The 13,520-nt window shown below is 27.5% G+C and overlaps 2 protein-coding genes across 4 annotated transcripts in view; one reads left to right on the top strand and one right to left on the bottom strand.

Moving 5' to 3' along the window:
- Nucleotides 1-281: 281 nt before the first annotated feature.
- Nucleotides 282-4,394, bottom strand: LOC123263597 (RWD domain-containing protein 1). The gene is made up of 4 exons (XM_044726494.1): nucleotides 4,225-4,394; nucleotides 3,252-3,598; nucleotides 2,981-3,167; nucleotides 282-495 (listed from the first exon to the last, which is right to left on the bottom strand). The coding sequence occupies exons 1-4, from the start codon at nucleotides 4,292-4,294 to the stop codon at nucleotides 365-367; spliced, it is 735 nt and encodes a 244-aa protein (XP_044582429.1). The 5' UTR covers nucleotides 4,295-4,394; the 3' UTR covers nucleotides 282-364.
- A 136-nt stretch (nucleotides 4,395-4,530) lies between these two features.
- Nucleotides 4,531-13,520, top strand: part of LOC123263541 (carboxypeptidase Q-like) — a 46,052-nt gene continuing 37,062 nt past the window's right edge. Inside the window, exons 1-3 of one of the 3 annotated variants that reach the window (XM_044726399.1) lie at nucleotides 10,551-10,759; nucleotides 11,119-11,265; nucleotides 11,624-12,083. In XM_044726399.1, coding sequence (XP_044582334.1) covers nucleotides 11,701-12,083 — 383 coding nt within the window. In that variant the 5' untranslated portion in view covers nucleotides 10,551-10,759; nucleotides 11,119-11,265; nucleotides 11,624-11,700. Of the gene's footprint in view, nucleotides 4,547-10,550; nucleotides 10,760-11,118; nucleotides 11,266-11,623; nucleotides 12,084-13,520 lie in introns of those variants that run through there. The other 2 variants (XM_044726400.1, XM_044726398.1) reach the window with 2 other exon arrangements.

The raw sequence follows: 13,520 nt of genomic DNA on the forward strand, positions 1-13,520 counted from the left end.
CAGTATTAATATTTATGTTGATTAATTAACAATAGACTTCTCTAGTATTTTTACGGCAAATTGGTATTATATTTACATCGAAAGATAAATTGGATAATTAATTTTTACTGCCATCTATAAGATACACTAATTAAATATGTTTCAAATGAAAGTATAATGTTGATAAGTAATATTGTAAGCGATTTATGTATAACATTTAATAAATTATCATTTTCATTGTCGTTATTTATTTATTTTTTATTGGGTCTGGGTTTTTTAGTAAATAGGTAAAATAATTATTAACAAATACTTGCCTGAGTTTAGTTGATTTTTTATTGTACAATTTTATAAAAAGAAACAAGATTAATTAATACACCTAAAAAATTTAATTAACAGGATCTATATACTCTCTTACTGGCTCGATTCTATAAGAATCGTCATCGTTTGAGTCATTATCATTGAGGTCCAGGTCATCGAGATTTTGGAATAAACTTTCATCAACTTTAACTGCATCACCTGGAATAATATATTTAAGATAATATTCTTTGACATTTTAATTATTATTGAAAAAATTATCTAATAATTTTTGTTAAAATGCACTGTACTTTCTTAAATATTGACAATTTTTAAGATATAAGCTCATCCTGATGTTACACTCATCAAAAGCTTTCATTTGAGTACCCACATGTATTTTTGATATATTTTTCATATATACATATATATAATATATATAAATATATAAAAAATTGATGTGGGTACTCAAATGAAAGGTCTTGATGAGTGTAATGTCGAAGTGAGCTTATATCTTGAAAAATGTCAATAGTTCACAAGATACAATGTAATTTCTAAATTAATGAAATTTTTTCTAAGATATAAGCTCATCCTGATGTTACCCTCATCAATAGCTTTCATTTGAGTACCCACATGTATTTTTGATATATTTTTCATATATACATATATATAATATATATAAAATATATGAAAAATTGATGCGGGTACTCAAATGAAAGGTCTTGATGAGTGTAACATCAGGATGAGCTTATATCTTTAAAAATGTCAATAATACTCAAGATGTAAAGTCATTTCTTAATTACTGACATTTTTAAAGATATAAGCTCATATCGATGTTACACTCATTAAGAGCTTTCATTTGAGTACCCACATGAATTTTTCATAAATACATATATATAATATATATAAATATATGAAAAATTGATGTGGGTACTCAAATGAAAGGTCTTGATGAGTGTAATGTCGAAGTGAGCTTATATCTTGAAAAATGTCAATAGTTCACAAGATACAATGTCATTTCTAAATTAATGAAATTTTTTCTAAGATATAAGCTCATCCTGATGTTACCCTCATCAATAGCTTTCATTTGAGTACCCACATGTATTTTTGATATATATTTTTCATATATACATATATATAATATATATGAAATATATGAAAAATTGATGTGGGTACTCAAATGAAAGGTCTTGATGAGCTTAATGTCAGAATCAGCTTATATCTTTAAAAATGTCAATAGTTCTTAAAATACAAGGTCATTTCTTAATTATTAATATTTTTAAAGATATAAGCTCATCCTGATGTTATACCCATCGAGAGCTTTTATTTGAGTACCCAAATGCATTTTTGATATATTTTTCATATATATATATATATATATGAAAAATTGTTGTGAGTACTCAAATGAAAGATCTTGATGAGTGTAATGTCGAAGTGAGCTTATATCTTGAAAAATGTCAATAGTTCACAAGATACAATGTCATTTCTAAATTAATGACATTTCCTAAGATATAAGCTCATCCTGATGTTACCCTCATCAATAGCTTTCATTTGAGTACCCACATGTATTTTTGATATATTTTTCATATATACATATATATAATATATATGAAAAATTGATGTGGGTACTCAAATGAAAGGTCTTGATGAGCTTAATGTCAGAATCAGCTTATATCTTTAAAAATGTCAATAGTTCTTAAAATACAAGGTCATTTCTTAATTATTAATATTTTTAAAGATATAAGCTCATCCTGATGTTATACCCATCGAGAGCTTTTATTTGAGTACCCAAATGCATTTTTGATATATTTTTCATATATATATATATATATATATATATATATGAAAAATTGTTGTGAGTACTCAAATGAAAGATCTTGATGAGTGTAATGTCGAAGTGAGCTTATATCTTGAAAAATGTCAATAGTTCACAAGATACAATGTCATTTCTAAATTAATGACATTTTCTAAGATATAAGCTCATCCTGATGTTACCCTCATCAATAGCTTTTATTTGAGTACCCACATGTATTTTTGATATATATTTTTCATATATACATATATATAATATATATGAAAAATTGATGTGGGTACTCAAATGAAAGGTCTTGATGAGCTTAATGTCAGAATCAGCTTATATCTTTAAAAATGTCAATATTTCTTAAGATACAAGGTCATTTCTTAATTATTAATATTTTTAAAGATATAAGCTCATCCTGATGTTATACCCATCGAGAGCTTTCATTTGAGTACCCAAATGCATTTTTGATATATTTTTCATATATATATATAAATATATGAAAAATTGATGTGAGTACTCAAATGAAAGATCTTGATGAGTGTAATGTCGAAGTGAGCTTATATCTTGAAAAATGTCAATAGTTCACAAGATACAATGTCATTTCTAAATTAATGACATTTTTTAAGATATAAGCTCATCCTGATGTTACCCTCATTAATAGCTTTCATTTGAGTACCCACATGTATTTTTGATATATTTTTCATATATACATATATATAATATATATGAAATATATGAAAAATTGATGTGGGTACTCAAATGAAAGGTCTTAATGAGTATAACATCAGAATGAGCTTATATCTTTAAAAATGTCAATATTTCTTAAGATACAAGGTCATTTCTTAATTATGTATCCTGGAGACAAAATTTTCCTTGGTCTAATAATAATTAAAAAAAAAAATAAATTACCCTCATCTAAGAATTTAAGATCAGATTCATTCAAAGTTTTATCAGTCATAAACATTTCTCTGCCGGTTAATTTTTTAGACTGAATCAACGCCAGCTCTCTTCGTTTATTATGTCCCATTTCTTCATCAAATTGTTCCTTCCATTTCATGAAAGTCTCTACTGTTACTCTAGTACCTTCAAATCTTTTCTAAAAAACACAATTAAACTTTATTAACACTAATTTAATTAAACAATATTAATAATAATTAATAAAAAAAAAAAATAAAATTACTCTCTCAGCTTCTTCCTCCTCAATAAGCTTTTTAGCAGCGTGTTCCTCTCGATGAAGCTTGATCCTGTCCCACTGTACATTGAGCCACTCTTGAGCAGCACTCACAAGAGTGAAGACCATCACCATCCCTAGGTTTTCCTCCATCTGTTCCTTAAGATGCTCCAGCAGCTTCTCCTCATCTCCATCCTCAAAATTCTCTGGGCTCTCAATCCGGATATCCAAAGGCTCTTCTGGGTATTTTGCTGTGTAAGTAAACTCCAGGTCACAGGACAGTCCATTTTCTGACTCGGGTTCGTATTCTTCGCTTTTTATTGTTAGCATAAATTTGTGAGGGTTTGTTTCTAAAACTAGTAATTTTTTTTTAATTAATTTTTTTATTATCAAAAATTTTTAATAAAATTTTCTGTTTAATTATTGAAAAATTAAATTAATGATACTTAAATTATCTATCAGCTGTTAATGAAAAAAATTTTTATAAATTAATTTAATTCATTAAATTAAATAATAAAATTATTTTTTATTAAACATCAATTTTTTTTAATTGATATTTTATTATTAAAATTTTTAATTAATAAAAAATAAAATTAATGATATATAAATTAGCTATCAGCTGTTAATTTTTAAAAATTTTTATAACAAGTCAATTTATTAAATTAAATAATTTACTTATTTTTTATTAAACATAAATTAATTTTAGACACTTAAATTGACAGAATTTTTTTTTCTTAATTAATTATCAATAAAATTAATATAAAAAAAAAATTTTATAAAATTATTTTATGTGACAATTTAAAAAAATTATTCAATGAAAATTTTTGTTGTTATTGACACAATTGTTATAAAAATTAAAAAAAATTGACAGCTGTCAGCTGACTTTTTATTTGTTAAAAAAAAAATTATTAAAATAATAAAATTAATATTATTGTATTTTTTTAGGTTATGTATATAAAAAAAAAAATAAATAAATTCTTACTTTGTAACTCTCCAGAATAAATAGAATCAAGAGCTTCAATTTCTTCATGCTGTTCTGATTTATGATCCATAATGACACTTTTGGAAAATAACTTAAAATTTATTAAACAAAAAAAATACTATTAAATTATTGGAGATTAAAATTATTGACAGTGTAAAAATTAATAATTTTGGATTATTCTCACTCCATACTCCATCTAGAGAAAGTTACAGATAAAAATTAAAAATTGACTGACAGCGACACCTGGTGACGGAAAAAAGTAGCAATTATTTAAGGAAGCCCTTTCGGGCTTTCGCTCCAGTTGAGTCACAACAACTGTAGGGTAAGTGTAGGTATTACTGCAGATTTTCTTCTTTTAATTATCAATAAATGGGTTATGACTTTTTTGATTAAAAAAAAATTATTTCTGTTAATTTAAACCTTTCGGAAAATAACTGCATAGTGGTTTTATAAGTAAGACAATTATTCAATTTGTTATTAATTAATAAAAATTAAGTAGTTACAGAAGTGAATAATTTTATCTTTTTTAAGAGTTTTAGTGTAAAAAGAGGTGGTCGTAAAAAGTCTTTTTCTTTATATAAATTACCTAATTAATATAATTGAGGATAGTTTTACTTGTATCACTGTAGAGTGTTTTACAAGGGAGGGTGGGGAATTATTGTCTCTCCACTTTTTTCTCCGCAATATAATCTCTCAACCACTTTTTCGTCCCCACCCCCCTGCATGTCGGGATTTTTTCTTTCATGCCCGACACACATGTGCTGCGACTGTGGCCGACTTACGCGTTATAATCAGTACCTGCATCCACAGATTCGGTAGAATCTGGCGCCAAGTTCCGTTCAAAACCGTTGTAAACGGAGCGCCAGACTACCGACTGTGTTTACTGTAAGCAGAACGGTTTTTTGAGGCTGCGAAATTTTATTTAATTCTACGGTACTTTTTTTATTCAATTTGTTTATCATAACAGTAATTCATAATTTACTTCACCGTATTAATTAATTATATTCACTTATAACAATTTATTTACTTGAAATTATTAAATTTTATCAGCACATACTATAGCTCGCTCACAAATTTCGATCCTGACTTTTTTTTTTATGGAGAAAGGTCAGCGCCACAGACTAGATAAAATAAAAATGTGTAGTAATCCTCCTATAGATAAGCAACTACAGTTAAAAAAAGTAATTCACAGCTTACATTTACGGCCGCCAGAGTGCACTGGAATTACATCTACATAAACTGTAGCTTGAAGGGGATAGTTTGCAGTAAAAAATGCAGTCAACACGAGATTTAAGTTGGTACCGATTGTAAATTTTCATTATAATTACAAAAAATACTAAAATCCGAACAAAAACAGTTTCACTGTAAAAAAGTCGCGCCAAGTCCACGTTCATAAGACTATTAGGAAAAAAAAATTTTTTTTTTTCTTTAAAAAAAGATTCAAAATAAAAAAATTCAAAAATCCAAGTAACCGATATGATTGTTTTTGATTTTCGGAAATTAAAAATTTTATTGTAAATTTAAAATTAAAAAAATTTTAGAACGTACTTGGTGTGCGTCATTGTCTATTTCAATTTTTTAAAGTCCTAGTAAATAGATTTTACGAATTTCATTAAAAGTAAAAATATTTTTGCAACCACGCACACTAAATACGTTCTAAAATTTTTTTTTTTAATTTTTAAATTTACAATAAAATTTTTTTTAATTTCCGAAAATCAAAAACAATCATATCGGTTACTTGGATTTTTTAATTTTTTTATTTTGAATCTTTTTTTAAAGAAAAAAAAAAATTTTTTTTTCCTAATAGTCTTATGAACGTGGACTTGGCGCGACTTTTTTACAGTGAAACTGTTTTTGTTCGGATTTGCATTACGGTCTTAAGGTAGTTGTAGCGTGATAGGCATTTCAACAGAAAATTATGAAATTTTTTTTATTGAAAGATAAATATATTAATAATTCACTACCAAAATTTCAGATCAATTGACCGCACCGTTTTTGAGTAATTAATTTTTGAAATTGTATCTTTTACACGTAGAGGTATAGAGAGATGGTAAAGTTAGTATGAAATCTTCCATACCACTCGAGTGGGCCAAAGATTTCATACTAACTTTATCATCTCTCTATACCGCTACGTGTAAAAGATGCAATTTCAAAAATTAATTACTCAAAAACGGTGCGGTCAATTGATCTGAAATTTTGGTAGTGAATTATTAATATATTTATCTTTCAATAAAAAAAATTTCATAATTTTCTGTTGAAATGCCTATCACGCTACAACTACCTTAAATAGTATGGAGGTACTTCTATAATGACATTTTACCTCCATAACTATATGGGAAAACCACAGAAAACCCGACCGGTACAGAGGCTGGCAATGAAACGCACATATTCTTAGTTTATAATCATTGAAAAATATTGGTGCGCGCCGGAATCGAACCCTGGTCCCACTCTTTCGAAATGCAGGTACCGAGCCGATTAGGCTATTGCCAACCTATAAAAACATTGCCGAGTTCTCGAACCCGGTACTTTAGGCACCCGAGCCAAAAGATTTACCGCGCGCCTATCAAGGCAGCTTTAATTAATATATTTTTTACATTTAGAAGTTAGATACCCCTTTTTTAGAATCAAATAATTAATAAAAATTACATTTTCATCAGTAAAATTTATTTAATTAAGCATGCAGTAATTGGTACCGAAAAACCGCATGTGCGTGTATTACTGCAATTTTCTCAGTCGATTGCAGTAATTTTATTTATTTATTTATTTATTTATTATTACCAGGATACAAAATTAGTATATACATACAAAATATGCACCTATAGAGGTGTTATAAAAAACACCTGTACATAGACCTGGAGAAACAAAAACTTATCAATAAAAAGACTTAATATTAATATAGGGACCGAGCCTCTAGACTGTCACGCCAACTGGTGACTTAAATGTACAAATTACGGGCAAAAGTTTTGAATTTTAACATGAGTTTCACTTTTTATTAATTTTTATCTTAATAAATTGATAGATTTTTGGCAGTATTTTTATCAATATAATTTAGTTATACTTTAAAGTATATAATTACACTGGACTGAAAGTGTAAAATAAATTAACCACTGAAATTTTGATGTTTTTCTCTGACTGGCTGTGGTTCGCGCTCGAAAAATGGTAGACACATAACCTCGATAGAAGTGCAACTGGAGTGGGACATAACCTAGCGCTCATGTTTTCTCAGGTATTTAAATGTTTTTCTTCAACTAGATTCCATAAATATCTAGGTTCAAAAGTTTTTTCACAATTTCAATCATTTCTGCTTTGAATACGATCGGTTGTTACCCGTTAAAAACTGTAATTAATTATTTTTTCCTATTTTTCATTATTATTTCATTAACAATTGCAATATTTTTGCCCGTTTTTTGTGTAAATTTAACACCAGAGTGCGCCACTTCCGACAGATGTGCTGCCTCTACAGTTAGGGCTCGGTCCCTATATAAAGTATCCCATAATAAAATTGAGATGAAATGTATGTGAAACCAATCTATTCGTGATGTGATTGGTTGAAAATATTTATTCTCATTCTGATTGGTTGAAAGTGAATATAATATACATAAACGACACATAAATATATCATGACAATAAATATGAGGCGCGCGCTTACGCGCGCAAATTCAATTCTAGTCATTTTAAAATGAAAAAAGAAAAACAAGAGAGCATATTATGATAACAAAGATGTAATCATGAAATTAGATATCAATTGATGCTATTCATTGAAATACTTTTTTTTTATTAAGCTCATTTTTTATATTTAACGACTTTAAAGTCTGAGGTAGTTTATTAAAATACTTAATTGCTATATATTTAGAATTTTTGCGCGAAATATTTTTATTAATCTTTGGTAATTGTAAAGAATTTAGTTCTAGTTTTACCCTTATAATCATTATATTTTTCTTTACAGTAAGAATAATGATAACATAGAGACTCTGCAATAAACTTATTATTAATTCCCATTATCATAGAAGCGCCTTTATTTGTATATGTTTGTACCTATTACTGCGGACATAAACACGGCTATTGTAACCTCCTAAATAAGTGCGTAAATTAAGTTTTCTCGAAGTGAAAAATAAACTATGGAGAAAATTAATAAAAAATCAAAAGTTAATAAACAAAAAAATAAGAAGTCGAGGCAAGTCCAGGAAAGCAATAATCAGTAGATTGTAAGATTACACCAATTAAAATTTACCAATTCTGGTCAATTAATAATACGATAAGGCTGTGTTACTTATTATCCGAGCAAAAAACAGTTTCACTGTAAAAAAATCGCGCCAAGTCCACGATCATAAGACTATTAAGAAAACAAAATTTTATTTCTTTACAAAAAGATATAAAATAAAAAATTAAAAAATCCAAGATACCGATATGGTTGTATATGATTTTCGGAAATTAAAAAAAATTTTTTTGTAAATTTAAAAATTAAAAGAAACAATTTTGGAACGTATTTAGTGTGCGTGGTTACAAAACATTTCACTTTTTATGAAATTCCTAAAATCTATCTACTAGGACTTTTAAAAAAAATTAAAGTACACAATCATGCACACCAAGTACGTTCCAAAATTGGTTTCTTTTAATTTTTAAATTTACAAAAAAATTTTTTTTAATTTCCGAAAATCATATACAACCATATCGGTTACTTGGATTTTTTAATTTTTTATTTTATATCTTTTGTAAAGAAATAAAATTTTTTCTTAATAGTCTTATGAACGTGGACTTGGCGCGATTTTTTTACAGTGAAACTGTTTTTTGCTCGGATTTCAGTATTTTTTGTAATTATAATAAAAATTGACAATTTTAATTTAATACATTTCCGGTGGCAAACTATACCCTTTAAGCTATAGTTCATGTAAAAGTTATTCTTGCGCCGCCTGGCATGTGTGATTGCAAGCTGTCAAATATCTTTTTTTCACTGTAGTTTCCCATCTATTATAAGATTAGCATGCATTCTTATATTATTTAGTCTCTGGCCGTCCGCTTTTTACATAAGAAAAAAGTTAAAATCTAAAAATCTGGGTCGCTATAGTTTGTGCTGATTATTTTTAGTAATTTTAAATATAAATTATAAAGATAATTGATAATAATCAAGTAATACGCGTAATAAAAAGCATGAACTACTATTATAAAATATCATATAAAAAAAAATCAAAATAATTTTGAAAAAAAATTTGTAACCTCAAAAAACCGTTCTGCTTACGGTATATACACACTCGGTAGTCTGGCTTGAGAACGGAACTTGGCGCCAGACTCTATCGAGTCTGTTGATTTAGATTATGAAGAATTCTTGTTATTACATTAAACTAATAAATTTTCTTTTTGATAAGTTTTTGTTGATTTTTAAGTAAATCCTAAAATATAGCCGTTCTGCAGTAATAGGTATGCAGTAACTGGATCAGTTGCAGTAATGGACACGCAGTAATAGGAGCAAGCTACTTTAAGACCTGCAGTAATTCATGCATTTAGACTTCTTTTTAAATGCTTATTATTTAACGAAAATATTTGTTTCTCTCATTGTTGATTTTATTTTGGGTTAGTAATAAGTCAAACTTTTGTTTAAAAAAAAAAAAAGTTACTATTATCTTGAGAAAATTTTATAAAAATGCTTTCGAAGTGAGACTTACGAAAAAAACTGCAGTAATACCCACAACTGTTTTTTGCTCGGATAATAAGTAACACAGCCTTAACGTATTATTAATTGACCAGAATTGGTAAATTTTAATTGATGTAATCTTACAATCTACTGATTATTGCTTTCCTGGACTTGCTTCGACTTCTTATTTTTTTGTTTATTAACTTTTGATTTTTTATTAATTTTCTCCATAGTTTATTTTTCACTTCGAGAAAACTTGATTTACGCACTTATTTAGGAGGTTACAATAGCCGTGTTTATGTCCGCAGTAATAGGTACAGACATATACAAATAGAGGCGCTTCTATTACTGCAGTCGACTGAGAAATTTGCAGTAATACACGCACATGCAGTTTTTCGGTACCAATTACTGCATGCTTAATTAAATAAATTTTACTGATGAAAATGTAATTTTTATTAATTATTTGATTCTAAAAAAGGAGTATCTAACTTGTAAATGTAAAAAATATATTAATTAGGTGATTTATATAAAGAAAAAGACTTTTTACGACCACCTCTTTTTACACTGAAACTCTTAAAAAAGATAAAATTATTCACTTCTGTAACTACTTAATTTTTATTAATTAATAACAAATTGAATAATTGTCTTACTTATAAAACCACTATGCAGTTATTTTCCGAAAGGTTTAAATTAACAGAAATAATTTTTTTTTAATCAAAAAAGTCATAACCCATTTATTGATAATTAAAACAAGAAAATCTGCAGTAATACCTACACCGGCAGTAATACCCACACTTACCCTATACATGAAAAACATAAGCGCGTTAAAGTTTAGTTTGAATTTATTGAATGGTCTGAAGCTCGCGCGCTACGCAACGTTGCCAAATCTTTTGACTCCATTTTATTGTAGGTTACTTGAGAATTTTTTGTGATTTAAAAAAATTAATTTCTCAATAAATATCTCGGTAACTGATATATTTTATTGCAAAAAAAGAAATCTAAATATTTCGAAAATCTGATTTTTAGTTTTTTTTTACTTCATCTAATCCATGACTGATAGTATAATTCGAGAAATACTGCAAACGTCTGATTTTCTCCTAAGACTCTGAACAAATACTAACATTTAAAAATTTTATTTTTTCAAAAATTTGTCCGATAAAGTATAATTTAAACCTCACTATAAGATCAATAAGGACCTTAACTATTAGAAAAAAATTAAATTTACTCATAATCTAATATATTTTATTTTACATTGGCGGCGAAAGGACCTCCTTAAGAGTCATGTCAAAAGCATCAAAAACCAACAGTGGTTAATTAGCTAATAAATGTAAATAAATATATAAACAAATACTGATATTAAAAATTGTTATTACTAACAAAAAAATTGATGATTACTCAAAGAACTATTCAAGGTATGTACAAAAAATAAAAAATCGAAAATTCACACTAAAAAAACAGATAAAATTTCTTAGCTTATTTTTTCAAAAAAACGTCAAAAATTTTATTTGTTTAAAAAAAAAATTAAAAACTGTTAACTTGAATGTCTTAATATATTTTTACTTAATTCTAGGGCCGTTTAATTTAATAAAAAAAAATATAATAAATTTATCGAACATAATATCTATCATCAGCAAACTTAAGATAAATAAATATTTTTCTCTTCCGTTCGTATTTACACAATTGTTTTCTGACACGTGATTCTATCAATATTATCATCAATGACGCATCTAACAGTAGCTCTTGATTCTAATATTTTTTTAATTTTGTCAGTTACTCGAGAAGCGTCAGTCTTGATCAGTCAGCTGTCCGGAGTTGAACGTGGTTTAAATTAATCTAATTAGCCAAAAATGAAGTCATTAATATCATCACTTACATTTACATATATCTTCTTAGCAATAGCAATTATAAAAATAAATAATATAAATTGCTACCGAGTCGTAAAAAGACTATCAGATAGCAGCGATAGCTGCGAAGGAGTCTTATCACCCGACTTGATAAAAGAAATCGACGGCTACCAGCCGATAGTCGACAGAATAGTCTACGAAGCTACCAATGGTAGCTTCAAAGGAAGAACTTGGAGGGATCTTTCCGACTTTGTTGATGATTATGGGTCCAGGTTCACGGGAACGCAGAATCTTGAGGATGCTATTGATCATGTTCTGCTGAGGTCCAGAGAACTTGGGCTTGAAAATGTTCATGGAGATGTTGTTCCGGTTCCAAAATGGATCAGGTATATAAAATCCGAACAAAAACAGTTTCACTGTAAAAAAGTCGCGCCAAGTCCACGTTCATAAGACTATTAGGAAAAAAAAATTTTTTTTTTCTTTAAAAAAAGATACAAAATAAAAAAATTAAAAAATCCAAGTAACCGATATGATTATTTTTGATTTTCGGAGATTAAAAAAAATTTTATTGTAAATTTAAAAATTAAAAAAAAAATTTTAGAACGTATTTAGTGTGCGTGGTTGCAAAATATTTTACTTTTAATGAAATTCGTAAAATCTATTTACTAGGACTTTAAAAAAATTGAAATAGACAATGACGCACACCAAGTACGTTCTAAAATTTTTTTAATTTTTAAATTTACAATAAAATTCTTTTAATTTCCGAAAATCAAAACAATCATATCGGCTACTTGGATTTTTAATTTTTTATTTTGTATCTTGTTAAAGAAAAAAAAAAAATTTTTTTTTCCTAATAGTCTTATGAACGTGGACTTGGCGCGACTTTTTTACAGTGAAACTGTTTTTGTTCGGATTTTAGTATTTTTTGTAATTATAATGAAAATTTACAATCGGTACCAACTTAAATCTCGTGTTGACTGCATTTTTTACTGCAAACTATCCCCTTGAAGCTACAGTTTATGTAGATGTAATTCCAGTGCACTCTGGCGGCCGTAAATGTAAGCTGTGAATTACTTTTTTTAACTGTAGTTGCTTATCTATAGGAGGATTACTACACATTTTTATTTTATCTAGTCTGTGGCGCTGACCTTTCTCCATAAAAAAAAGTCAGGATCGAAATTTGTGAACGAGCTATAGTATGTGCTGATAAAATTTAATAATTTCAAGTTAATAAATTGTTATAAGTGAATATAATTAATTAATACGGTGAAGTAAATTATGAATTACTGTTATGATAAACAAATTGGATAAAAAAAGTACCGTAGAATTAAATAAAATTTCGCAGCCTCAAAAAACCGTTCTGCTTACAGTAAACACGGTCGGTAGTCTGGCGCTCCGTTTACAATGGATTTGAACGGAACTTGGCGCCAGATTCTACCGAATCTGTGGATCCGAACAAAAACAGTTTCACTGTAAAAAAATCACGCCAAGTCCACGTTCATAAGACTATTTGGAATGATCTGCCAGTTGAGACTGTGGCTGTGGATAATTTGGTTGAATTTAAAAATGCTTGCTTCAATCATTTCTTTCAATGTGATACTTAAATTTGAATTAAATTAAATTATATTTAAATTCGATTTTCACTTTCAATTTCAATTGGAATTTTTGAATACCTATGCGTCTTAGATTTATTTGTAATTATTTTAATTATCACTCTGAATTATTGCTTTAAATTTATATTAAATTAAATTATATTTTATAATTATAAGATCTTTCTGCCTATCACTAAAAAGCTGTATGTGAACGTTCCATTAATTAATAAT

This window comes from Cotesia glomerata, linkage group LG4, assembly GCF_020080835.1.
Source record: "Cotesia glomerata isolate CgM1 linkage group LG4, MPM_Cglom_v2.3, whole genome shotgun sequence".
Classification (NCBI taxonomy): Eukaryota; Metazoa; Arthropoda; class Insecta; order Hymenoptera; family Braconidae; genus Cotesia; species Cotesia glomerata.

Coding starts and splice junctions, on each gene's coding strand:
- LOC123263597 (XM_044726494.1), bottom strand. CDS start 4,294: ATGGATCATAAATCAGAACAGCATGAAGAAATTGAAGCTCTTGATTCT. Junction 3,599..4,224: donor TTATTCTGGAGAGTTACAAA/GTAAGAATTTAT, acceptor AAAAATTACTAG/TTTTAGAAACAAACCCTCAC. Junction 3,168..3,251: donor AGGAGGAAGAAGCTGAGAGA/GTAATTTTATTT, acceptor TGTGTTTTTTAG/AAAAGATTTGAAGGTACTAG.